The 11,891-nt window shown below is 50.9% G+C and overlaps 1 protein-coding gene across 1 annotated transcript; it reads right to left on the bottom strand.

Annotated features, from left to right (window-relative positions):
* Positions 1-360: 360 nt before the first annotated feature.
* LOC101424478 (leukosialin) lies at positions 361-4,961 on the bottom strand. The gene is made up of 2 exons (XM_058286071.1): positions 4,856-4,961; positions 361-4,515 (listed from the first exon to the last, which is right to left on the bottom strand). Exon 2 carries the CDS (start codon positions 4,482-4,484, stop codon positions 3,225-3,227), a length of 1,260 nt encoding a protein of 419 aa, XP_058142054.1. The 5' UTR covers positions 4,485-4,515; positions 4,856-4,961; the 3' UTR covers positions 361-3,224.
* Positions 4,962-11,891: the final 6,930 nt, after the last annotated feature.

The following is an 11,891-nucleotide window of genomic DNA, read 5'->3' as shown; positions in this document are numbered from 1 at the left end:
GTGCCCTGGACAGAGCGGCCCTTTATGTGGGTGACTGGTGCCACCATGGAGGGTGGAAGGACAGAGAAAGCCTCTGCAGGACCTGGGTGAGCTGTGATGGCCTGTGGCCTGGAGGAAGGGATCCAGGGATGAGGGAAGAATCAGCTGGAGTCAGCACCTGGGAGTGAGGCCATGCAGGAGGGGGGCAAGTGGCGCTCTTCAGGGCTGCCTGAGTCCCCAGGAGAGAGGCAGAGCAGGGGTTGAGGCTCGCTGCCGCCCCCACTGCTTTCCCAAGGAACGAAATGCAGACTCAACCTCGCTTTCCAGCCTTCTCTCCCACAACATCCCACAGAACAGGCACCCCCGAGTCCACTTCACTGGAACATCTTTTTTTTTTTAATCAATAATATTTTAATTGAAAAAAGCAATGGAGATTTATTGTAGAAAATTTGGAAAACACAGCAAAGTATAAACAAAACAAAAACTATTCCTAAACCCATCACTTCATAGTTAGCTGCAGTAAACATTTGGTTCTTTCCTACAAGTCTTTCGTTCCCCCTATAAATGTATTTTTTACATTTTTATTACAAAACTAAGATCATTTACATACAGAATAGTGCCTTGTTTTTTTCCTCCTTTAACATAATATTGTACGCATTTTTCAAAGTCATTATATAAAAAGCATGCTTTCTAAGGCCTATGGTAAGTACAATAAGCCGTTTACAATTATGTTCATAACTGACACGTCTAGCCTCCGTCACCATGTTTTCTATTTCCTTATTTTTGGTCTTACCATATCTGCTGTTTTCTTTGCTCTGTTCCCCTCTAGAGAACCGAGAGGCATCCATCCCATATTTGTCCAGAGAAGATTCCACCTGGAACTGCTCAGGTTCCTCAGCACATGCCTCTGCGCCGCAGCGCCCTCTGCCAGATGGCCCTTCCCTCTTTTCAGAACGCCGCCCTCCCTGACAGGGGCCCCTCATCCTTCCAAACCTCTGAGGAGAGTCCTTCACTCACGCAGTCAAACGAATACTGATTGAGGACCTACTATGTGACCGGCACAGTTGCCGCCAGGAATATGGCAGTGAAGGTGACAGGAGCCCTGGAATTTTAAACTCTCGGGCGAGGCCTCCCACCCCTCCCCGGGGCAGGGTCCCTTCCCCCTCTGGGTGCGCTCCTAACGCTTTGCTCCTCTATGTTAGCACGTCGTGTATTTCGATATTCTCTGGGCTGTGAGAGCCTTGTTGGGTACCTACCCACACGCACCCCGTTTCCTTCTAGATTCCGACGCAGAAACCCGGAATGGCTTGGGAAATGAGTCCTCTGTCAAATGGGAGGGGACGGCGCTGACGACCTCTGAGTTCAGGCACAATTTTTTCTAAACCATCGATTGGGGCGCCTGGATTGACAAATCCAAGGCAATGGTTGAGGTTTCTCTGGGAGAATTTCAGAACTCACATCCTGCCATTCTGAGGCTGCACTTAGCACCTTTGTAAGAAACAGGAAGAGGGGCCGGACACAGCCCCGTGTGTGCCCAGCACGGCTGCGGGGAGGCCGGGTGCCCAGCGTGCCCTTCCCACAGACCAGGCCCAGCGGGCGCAGCGGACAGAGCGCCATCCCCTGCCTCCCCTCCGCTCCCCCCACCTCACACAGGACCGACTGAGGCCCGTTCCTTATCTCTTGCCTTCTCTGGGCCACACTGCCGTCACCCTCTCACGGGTTCCCCTCTGCTTCTCCTTCTGAGGCTCAGTCTGTCTGCCCTCAGCCACAGCACCCTCTGACCCAATAACTTCCTCTTTGCAAATTTCCTCTTTGCCCTGGGGAAAGACCAATGGCCCCTGGCCCACGTGGCCCCCTGGGCTCTAGCCCGGCATTCCCAGAGAACGCAAGTTGGATCTCGTCGCCTCCTCTCCCTCCCAGACCCAGAGAGGAAGGCGCTGGATCCAGCGGCCTGTCGCCTCTCCTCACTTAACTCTCACTGATCCCTGGAGAAGGGAGGAACTCAGAGGAGAGATGCAGACAGACTTAGGGAACCCAGAGTCAGCGCGACCAGTGCATTTAGAGGGGCGGAAGTCCCCAGGCTCACCACTGGGACAGAACCCTCTCCTGTGTGTGCAGACGTGTGTGCGCGTGTGTGTGAGAGCGGGCAGGCCTTGAGGAAGGGCTAGCACGGCTGAGATGAAGAACGCACACGGGATCAGCCGTGTGGCCTTTAGAGCAAGCCCAGCATCTTTACTGGGCTCAAAGTTCCATCTGCTCCCTCTACCCCATGGGAGCAGAGAGGACGGCACATGCGTTCTCAGCAGCTCCCGCGTGTCCCCGCTCTGACTGGCATGTCCTCAGTCCTGCACCCTCCTTCATGCCATCACATCCACCACCTTTTCACAAAACTCCCCAACCTCGCACACCTGGCACACAAACAGCATCCACGAAAGGACACACACAGGACGCCAGGGGTTCTAGACCTATACTTGCCCAGAAACTTCTCATCGTCTGCCCTTGAGAAGACGGAGTCCCCAGGTCTCTGGCTGCCTCAAGTCATGATGCAGGGAGGGAGTGGTGGGGTGGGCCGTGGACCAGGCTCTAGTCCAGCTCCTCTGGGAAAGGTCTCAGGACACCTGAGCGCACAGCTGGATGGCCCCACCCAGCCACGCTTCGGGGCAGCACAGAAGACTGGGGCCCAAAGCTAGAGGAGGTTCACGGGCTGACCCAGTGCCAGGGGCGTCCTTTGAAACTCTGGGTCCAAGTGTATTTTACAAAGTTACTTCCAGGTGGGAGTTTGCTGCATTGTCATTTGCCTCTTCCTCCTGGGCTCTGGTATTCCCTGGGGAATTTTCCAAGAACTCCCAGGTCAAGGAAGTTTGGCATTATGGAGACTCAGCAGCTGGTTCCAAGGACAAAAGACAAAAGAGAGAGAGAGAGCTGGGTGGAGGCAGGGAGAACGTGACGGGGAGAAGTAAGAGTTGGTGAGGATGGCTTGTTCATTCAGACCACAAATGATGTTTCTTGAGTGTAGATCCTGACCAGGCACTAGATGTGGATCCTTGGTAAAGCTGTCAGGGAGGATGATGGGTGAGGATACTGGTGGAGGATGCAGGGGCGAGAAGCTGGATGAAGAGTCAGGGTGACGATGCTGGGTGACAATCTGGGGACTGCTGGGTGAACATGCTAGCTGAAGGTTAGGGTGGAGGCGATGAGAAGAGGGAAGGTGGAAAACGCTGGAAATGACTTTGACTCCACTCTTGTTAGTCGCTCGCACTGAGCGGCACTCCCGCCTCCTGCTTCTGCCCCATCAGAGGCTCTTCCTCTCTCACTGCCCCAGCCTCCAGCTCTTCCATAGCCAAGGAGCCCTGGCGAGACTTCCGTCTGCCAAAGAAAGTGGTGAGTGTGGGCCTCTGGCCAGTCCGCTCCGTCTCGGGGACCCCGGCGCCCTTGCCACCCCCGGGCTCTCCCGCTGCTGCTGTCACTGCCTCCTCATCCGGGACACGGGTCGGCCCCTCCCAGGCATCCACCACCCCGTTGCGCTTTCCCGCTCTGTTCAGGTTCAGAGTCCCTGTGTGCCGCTTCTGCCGCCGGCGCCACAGCAGGAGCAGTACCACAAGGACCACGACCACCACCAGGGCCACAAGCACAGCCACCAGCAGGGAGCCATTCATCCCCTGACCTGAACTTGGGGAGACACTGGAGCCTGAGGCTACGGAGGCCTCGGAGGTAGCCATGGTAGGTATTTTCACCCCAGAGATAGGGGAGCCCGTGGTCCTGGTCTCAGGAGGGCCAGGTGTGACTGTGACAGGGCTTCCTCTCCTCCCACTGGAGGTCTCCAGAGAGGGAGTTGCCATGGTGACAGGGGGTCCCCTGGTCTCACTGGAGGTCTCCAGAGAGGGAGTTGCCATGGTGACAGGGTGTCCACTGGTCTCACTGTAGGTCTTCAGAGAGGGTGTTGCCATGGTGACAGGGGGTCTGGTCTCACTAAAGGGCTCCATAGTGACAGGGGGTCCACTGGTCGCATCAAAGGTCTCCACAGAGCTGGTTGTCATGGTGACAAGGGACCCACTAGTTGCCATGGTGACAGAGGGTCCACTTGTCTCACTGAAGATCTCCAGAGAGCTTGTTGTCACAGTTCCATCGGTCCCAGTGTGGAGCCTCAGAGAGTTCACTGTCATGGGGACAGCAGGGTCACTGTTTGTATTAGAGGTTTCCAGGAACATTGATGACATCTCGGTGGAGACTTCCTGGAAGGTTGTTGACTCAGGTACTGTGCTGGCGCCAATGGGAGTCCCAAGAGGGGTTACCTTCTCACTGGGTATAAAGGAAGGTGGGGTCAAGATACTGCCCCCCGGGCTGCCAACTGTTATTTCAGGGTCGGAGGGCACTGGGCTGGGCTTCAGGGCCTCGGTGATATTCTCTCCAAGTGCAGTTGTGTCTTCTGGAGACCCTGTTTCCATCGCCTGGACCCAGGCACCTCCAAAGAGGAGTAGCAGGACCATTTCCATGGCAACAGGCATGAGCAGGGCTTGGGACCTGAGGGGGGTGGAGCTGGAGAAAGAGAACACATAAGGAGTTGGGGTGGGGGCTGGCCAGGCCTCCTCTCCTACCCACTTCCCTGCCAACTGCCAGGCCCAGCTTGCGGTTTAACGGCTTTTTCCACCCTTGCTTTCACTACTATCAGAAATAACAAGGGAACAGATGCTGGCAGCTCCCCACCAACCCCACCCCCCAGGGGCCCTCAGGCCTTGACAGTTCAGTCCCCAGAAATGGCCACGGTCTCCTGGCCTTCACTGACCCTGTCCAGCCCCCCTCACCCATCAGGGTCCTTTCAAGCCAGAGACCCATCCCCAGGTGCACTGAAGTCACCCACCAGCTCACACCCCCTTACCAGCTCCGACGATCAGGGCACAGGGCCGGGGCCAGGCTGCTCCAACTCCTCCCGGGGTTGGGGCAGAACTGGGGCCACCAGGGCCTCTAGGGGAAAGGAAGTGGCTGGGGCTCCACCCACCCCACCCCTGCATCTTGCCCTGCTCCGCCCTCTCCTGCAGCTGCGAAGTGAGGGGAGCGTCATCACCTGCTCTTTCCGGGGTCTAAGGTGGGGCCTGGGGGCTCTGGCATCTCAGTTGAGGTAGGAGGGGATGTGGAGGGCTTTGGAACAGGGATTCCTGATCTTAGCTGAGGATTAGGGTGGCAAGGGGTGGAGCTGGGGTAAGGATTGGGCCAGAGTCAGGGTAATGGGAGTGTGTGCTTGAGAGCTAAGGGGTGCAAGGGAGGAGATGGGAGGGGAGAGTGGTTTCCTTTGCTTTTGTGGTCCCTGAGCTGTTAGGCCAGGGCCCGCCATTTCCTGCGCATTCGGTCCCAGGAAGTACCAGCACAGGGGAAGCCCCAGACCCTGGCTGGGGGCAGCGAAAGCCTTTGCAGCTTCATGTGCTCCTGGCTGATTCACAAGGAGCTGGAGGTCACAGAGGCCCTCAGTCGTGGACTGCTTAACTAAAAAGAGTATTTCCAAGCACCATATATGGTATGATCTTATCTTTGTAGAATAATAGAGATGTGGTCATCTATATGGAAAGATGTTTACTGAGGTATTAGCCAAGTTGTCTTTGGATAGGTATGAGTAGGGGGTTCTTTATTTTCTTCTTTGGCTGGTTTCTGTTTCGTGACTTTCCTCTAATGAGCACACTTTGACTTTTGTTGTGCATATGTGTTTGTTTCTTGCCTTTCTATTTTAAAAAATCAATACTAATTTTTTTTCTATTGTAAAAGAAATACATGTACATGATAGAACATTGAAGCAGGTCGATATCCGAGTCTGGTGGAATAGTACTCAACCAACAAGCTTAGGCTGACACAAAGATACGAGACTCCTGGGTCAGAGACATAGGAGGTTATCGCTCACAGCATAGCAAGCAATGTGGGCATTCTGTGTGCATCAGTTTCCCTGGTCCCCAAGTCCCACAGGGGTGACACAAGTCCCCAGATGGATGCCTGACAGGCAGTGGGTTTGCATTGCACCTGAGGAACACTGAGCTTGGGGAATGGCCCTCTTTTCTAGAAGGCAGTAAGCAAGCCTGCTCTTTGTCCTGGAGGAAGACATTCCATCCCTCAGAGCTGCTTCCTGCAAACACCACACTGAGAAATGGCCCCAGGTAAAGAGCCTTCTTTCCCTCCCCAGCAAGAACAGGGAGGGACGCTCAGGGCCCATAGTGGGTCACTTCTCCCAAGTCAGGAAAATATAAAACAAAAAGGCCCTATACCCAACACTACCACATGAACAATTATAACAGCATCTATGTTTACGCAATCATCTATGTATGTCATTTATATACATATATGTTAGATTTTATTTTATATACTATTCTGCACTTTTCTAGTGAACAATAGTTTGGGGACATATTTACATATCTCTATCTAGCTATAAAGCAGCTGCATACTATTTCACGTGGTATAGAATATACCACAATTTAACTAAGTAATCCCCATTGATGAACATTTAGATCATTTCCAACATTTCACCAACAGTGCTTCCGTGGGTGCTCTGCCATTTTTCTATAATGAGCATGCCTTGCTAAGAAAGAAAGAAAGCTACCATTCCACTGTCAGACATACAGGTTGCTTCAATATATTGCCAATCCAAACAGAAAAGCAGGAATAATCAGCTGTAGAGATTTTCAAAAACTGAGTTGTAGAAAATAGAGGAAAAGTTTGTCAGAATGCACAAAGATTTCCAATCTTAGGGGGAAAAAAATCACTGAGGTGGAATTCGTATTTGCCAAGCTTGTCATTTCAACCAAATTGCTGCTGACAAAGTTGCCCCGGCTGTGCCTCAGGCATCAGTTCTGGAGAGACACATTGGCATCAGCTCCCCTCTCTCCCAAGCTCCAGCCAGGACTCAAGAAATAGGATCTGACCAGGACAGACTGTAGATGATGAAAATATGAACAAGAGGTGGCCCTTATGCGCACGCCATCACAGAGAAGCAAAACTGAGAAAATGCTGTGGCAGCCGTGAAACTGACACTCACTGTGGGCCGGGTACCGCGCGGAAGGGTCTCTGTGCGTAATTCCTGTGGCTCCTCACAGTGAGCCCATTTTACAGGCGCAGAAACGGATGTGCAGAAGTTAAGTATCCTGCACCGGCACTCACAATGGGTCAGGCTTGGTGGATGCCTTGCACTTTGCATTCACATAGCATTTCCTCCTCTCAACAGCCCTATTTATAAAAAAGAAACCACCCTCCCCTCCCATTTTACAGGTGAAGAAACCGAGAAACAAATCTGAGAAGGTTAAGAGAATTGCCCAGGCTACTACAATTAATTAAGTGCTAGAGGTGAGATTTGAAAGCCAGGTGTGGCCAAAGGCCAAGGGTCTCCCTGGTAGTACTAGAGGCTGCTACCTAATTACTGTGCTGCATTTAGGAACCCACTTGTGGATAAATAATTCATATTATAATATAATGTGATAATATAATGTTTGCTAAAATAGGCACTAGATTCAGCCTTGGGGATGTGTAGGCAGACTTCAGAAAAGCAATATTTGAACATGATCTTTTAAAAGCTCAAGGTGATATGAGTACCCTCTGTCTTAAACTCCACGTCCAGTCCACCTGCGAATCTTACTGTCTCAACCTTCAAAATGGATCCAGCACCTGGTACCCAGATTTGGCTTCTAAATACCACTCTCCTTGAAAAGGAATTGGGGGAAGCAGACTTGGTCCAGTGGTTAGGGCGTCCGTCTACCACATGGGAGGTCCGCGGTTCAAACCCTGGGTCTCTTTGACCCGCGTGGAGCTGGCCCATGTGCAATGCTGATGTGTGCAAGGAATGCTGTGCCACGTAGGGGTGTCCCCCAAGTAGGGGAGCCCCACGCACAAGGAGTGTGGCCCATAAGGAGAGCTGCCCAGTGCAAAAGAAATGCAGCCTGCCCAGGAATGGCGCCGCACACATGGAGAGCTGACACAACAAGATGACACAGCAAAAAAAGAAACAGATTCCTGTGCCACTGACAACAACATAAGTGGACAAAGAAGAACACGCAGCAAATAAACAGACACAGAGAACAGACAACTGGGGTGAGGGGAAGGGGAGAAAAATAAATAAATCTTAAAAAAAAAAAAAAAAGAAAGAAAGAAAAAGGAATCAGGGCTCCTTGGGGAAAAAAAGGGTGATTCCAGGGCTGGGCAGGGAAAGTTCCGTATGAGGCTGGAGCATCATATTGTACCTGAAAATAAGGAAGTACTCAAGGAATGATGGGAGCATGTCTAAAGAACAACAAACCAGCTCAAAGGGGTTCCCACTGACTGAAGCAAGCTCACTTTGAGCATCAAAAACAATGGTGCAGGGAGCAGATGTGGCTCAAACATTTGAGCCCCCATCTCCCACATGGGAGGTCCTGGGTTTGGTTCCCAATGCCTCCTGAAAAAACAAAAACCAACAAGCAAAACAATGAAAAAACCAACTAAGGGAAGTCAATGTGTCTCGGTGTTTGAGCACCGGCTTCCTACATACAAGGTCCTAGGTTCAATCCTCAGCCCCTGGTGCCTTTAAAAAAACAAACAAACAATGGTGCATTGGTGGGAATGTAAAATGGTGCAGCTGCTGTGGAAAAGAGTTCAGTGGTTACTCAGAAAGTTAAGTGTAAATTACCATGTGGTCTGGTCATTCCAATTCTAGGTATATCCCCCAAAGAACCGAAAGCAGAGACCCAAACAGATATTTGTACACCAATGTCCACAGTAGCATTATTCATGATAGCCAAAAGGTGGAAACAATCTAAGTATCCATTGACAGATGACTAGATAAACAAAACATGGTCTATCCATGCAATGGAATATTATTCAGCCCTAAAAAAGAAGGAGGTTCTTTTTTTAAAAAAATATATATTTATTTATTTATTTATTTATCTCCCCTTTCCCACCCACCCCGGTTGTCTGCTCTCTGTGTCTATTTGCTGTGTCTTCTTTGTCCACTTTTGTTGTCAGCGGGACGAGAATCTGTGTTTCTTTTTGTTGCATCATCTTGTTGAGTCAGCTCTCTGTGTGTGCAGCACCATTCCTGGGCAGGCTGCACTTTCTTTCGCTCTGGGCGGCTCTCCTTACGGGGCGCACTCCTTGCGCGTGGGGCTCCCCTACGCGGGGGACACCCCTGCGTGGCAGGGCACTCCTTGCGCACATCAGCACTGCGCATGGGCCAGCTCCACACGGTCAAGGAGGCCCGGGGTTTGAACCGTGGACCTCCCATGTGGTAGACGGACGCCCTAATCACTGAGCCAAGTCCGCCACCAAGAATGACGTTCTTATACATGATACAATGATGAACCTAGAAGATATCATGTTTAGTAAAATAAGCCAGACACAAAAGGACAAATATTGCATGAAGTGATACGAAATAACATAGAATATGCAAATCCCCAGGGATAGAAAGTGGATTACAGGTTACCAGGGGCAGGGGTGGGGTGGGCAACGGGGAGTTAATACATAATGGATAAAGCAGGGGTTCTTAACCAGGGGAAGATTTTGTGAGCTTGAATTGAAAATAATCAACTTATTACCTTTAGTTTCTCTGACCTCTAACTGAAACCTGGCATTTCCTTCACTTATGAATGTATGCAATAAATTACAGCAGTATATTCATTTCATATCATATCTCGAAAAATCACTTACATTCATCCATGCTTCGAAATTACAATAGTTGTTAGACCCAACGCCAGTTGAGTGTCATAAAACTATCTGCTGCTACATTCTGAGAAGGGGTCCGTGGTTTTCACCTGACTGGCAAAGGGGTCTGTGGAACCAAAAAACATTAAGAATCCCTGGGATAAAGAGTTTATGTTTGGGGTGATAGAAAAGGTTTGCAAATGGATGTTGGTGATGGTAGCACAACACTGTGAAAGCAATTAACACCAGTGAATTGTATACTTGAAAGGGATTGAAAATGGGAAATTTTATGTTGCATAAATGTCACCACAATACAAATTTTTAAAAAATGAATAATGGCAGAATTTGATTAACACATTGAATAAAGAATCCGTGAGTTCCAACTGATTCTGGAAATACCAGAGACAGACAGATGAGGGAGGAAGGGAGAAAAGTCCGGGTAGAAGGGAGGGAAAAGTGCAGCAAAATTTGAACACAAACACAAACTGTAGAGTAGTTATGGTTATGTAACAGAACGTCCTCGTTCTTAAGAAATACGTAGGAGTGAAGGGTTACTGTGGTGGCAAGTTCTTCGTAAATAGTTCTGCAATGTACGTGTGTGTGTGTGTGTAACAATTTTAAAATATGCAATAAAGAAAGCACATATGGCAAAATGTTAAAGGTTAGTATCCAGGGGAAGGGCATATGGGTGTTCATTGCACTGTTCTTGCGACTTCTCTGTTTAAGTTTGGAATTTTTCTAATAAGGCAACATACTAAAAAATGACAAGATCCAGAATCTGAACACTTTTCCCACCTCCATTGCCAGCACCTGGTCCAAGCCTGCATCTCCTCTCCCAGTACAGCCCATGCTTCCTCTGCTCTAAGCCCTGAAATACACCTCACCCCACTTGGAGTAAAAGCCGAGGGCCTCACAATGGCCTGGGGACTGTCCCAGACCTGAGCCCTCCCTCCCACTCTTGCCCCTGGTCACTGGGCTCCAGCCACACGGGCCTCCCTCTTGCTCCAGAGCAGCCCAAGCCTGGCTGCCTTGGGCACTTGCCGTGGCCTCCACCTGGCTTTCCTTCTCACCCCCTTCAAAGTTTTGGCTCATATGTCACCTTGCCAGTAGGGCTGTGTGGGGCCACCCTGCTTTCAATTGCTGCCCTCCTGGCCTGCACTCCCGTCCCCACACCCGCTTTCTCTCCACAGCATCTCTCCCTCTGGAAGACCCCGTAGAATTTGCTTTCTCATTTTGTTTCTGTCTTTCCTCCACCCTGACTGGAATGGGTGTGTGTCTGTTTGCTGCTGTGCCACCTGCACCTCCAAAGGGCTGGGTCCGCAGCTGGAGCTCCATAATGCTTCTGGACTGAAGAGAAGTCTCCGGCTGAGTCGAGGAGGGGGACCTCAGAGTGAAGAACTGTGCAGGTAAAGGCCAAAGGCTCAGAGGCCAGAGAGGGAAGCCAGGGTGGGGCAGGGTGGGGCTGTGGAGCAAGGCCCTGGCGTGTCTGGAGCAGCACGCAGCTCCCAGGGCCTTGAGGAGGTCATCTGAGGTCATCTGAGGTCATCTGAGGCTTGCATGCCTAGGAACCGTCGTCAGAGCTGCCTTCCACAAGATAGCATCTCCTGTCTCCCCAGGCCCCAGAGCCCCAGGAGGGTGTGAACTTTAGTTCCAATGTCGGCAGGTCTCTGTGGGTCAATTTCCTGCTAGACACCAGGGGCAGACAGGAGGAGGCAGAAGAGATCCCTGCCCATCCCTGACCCAAACCCAGCGCGCCGGGAAGCCACAGAAGAGGGGGCACAAGGCACCAGAATTTGAATCCCAGCTGCATCACCCACTGTCTGTGCAACCTGACAGTCCACACAGTCACTTAATCTCTCTGCCTCAGTTTCTTCATCTGTAAAATGGGAAAAATAAGAATTTTGGAGACATAAATGAGATCATGGTGGGGGGGGCGGGCGTGGCGTAGTCAGAGCCTAATAATAATAGCTGATGTTCTAAGAGAAGGCTTGTTGTTAAACTCCATCCTGACCCTCCACTGCCACAGGATTTGCATTTGCTCTGGGGCCAGGAGCCCTTTCTTCCTATCTGCAGCCTCTGGAGGAACAGGATGGACAAGCGAGGCAGCTGCAGGGGAATTTCCACCTAGTCAGAAAGATGTTTATGAACCGATGTGTTTACTGAAAATCATTGCCGCTTAATTTTTACCAAAGGAATGCACTTTACAAACCTGGAAGGAAGCACTGGGAAGAGTAAGGGCCTCCCCGTCCCCATCCCACTCTTCCTCCACA

This window comes from Dasypus novemcinctus, chromosome 23 (assembly GCF_030445035.2).
Source record: "Dasypus novemcinctus isolate mDasNov1 chromosome 23, mDasNov1.1.hap2, whole genome shotgun sequence".
NCBI classification, from domain to species: Eukaryota; Metazoa; Chordata; class Mammalia; order Cingulata; family Dasypodidae; genus Dasypus; species Dasypus novemcinctus.
Note: the sequence above shows the minus strand (reverse complement) of the source record. Positions and strands in the feature narration are given on the sequence as shown.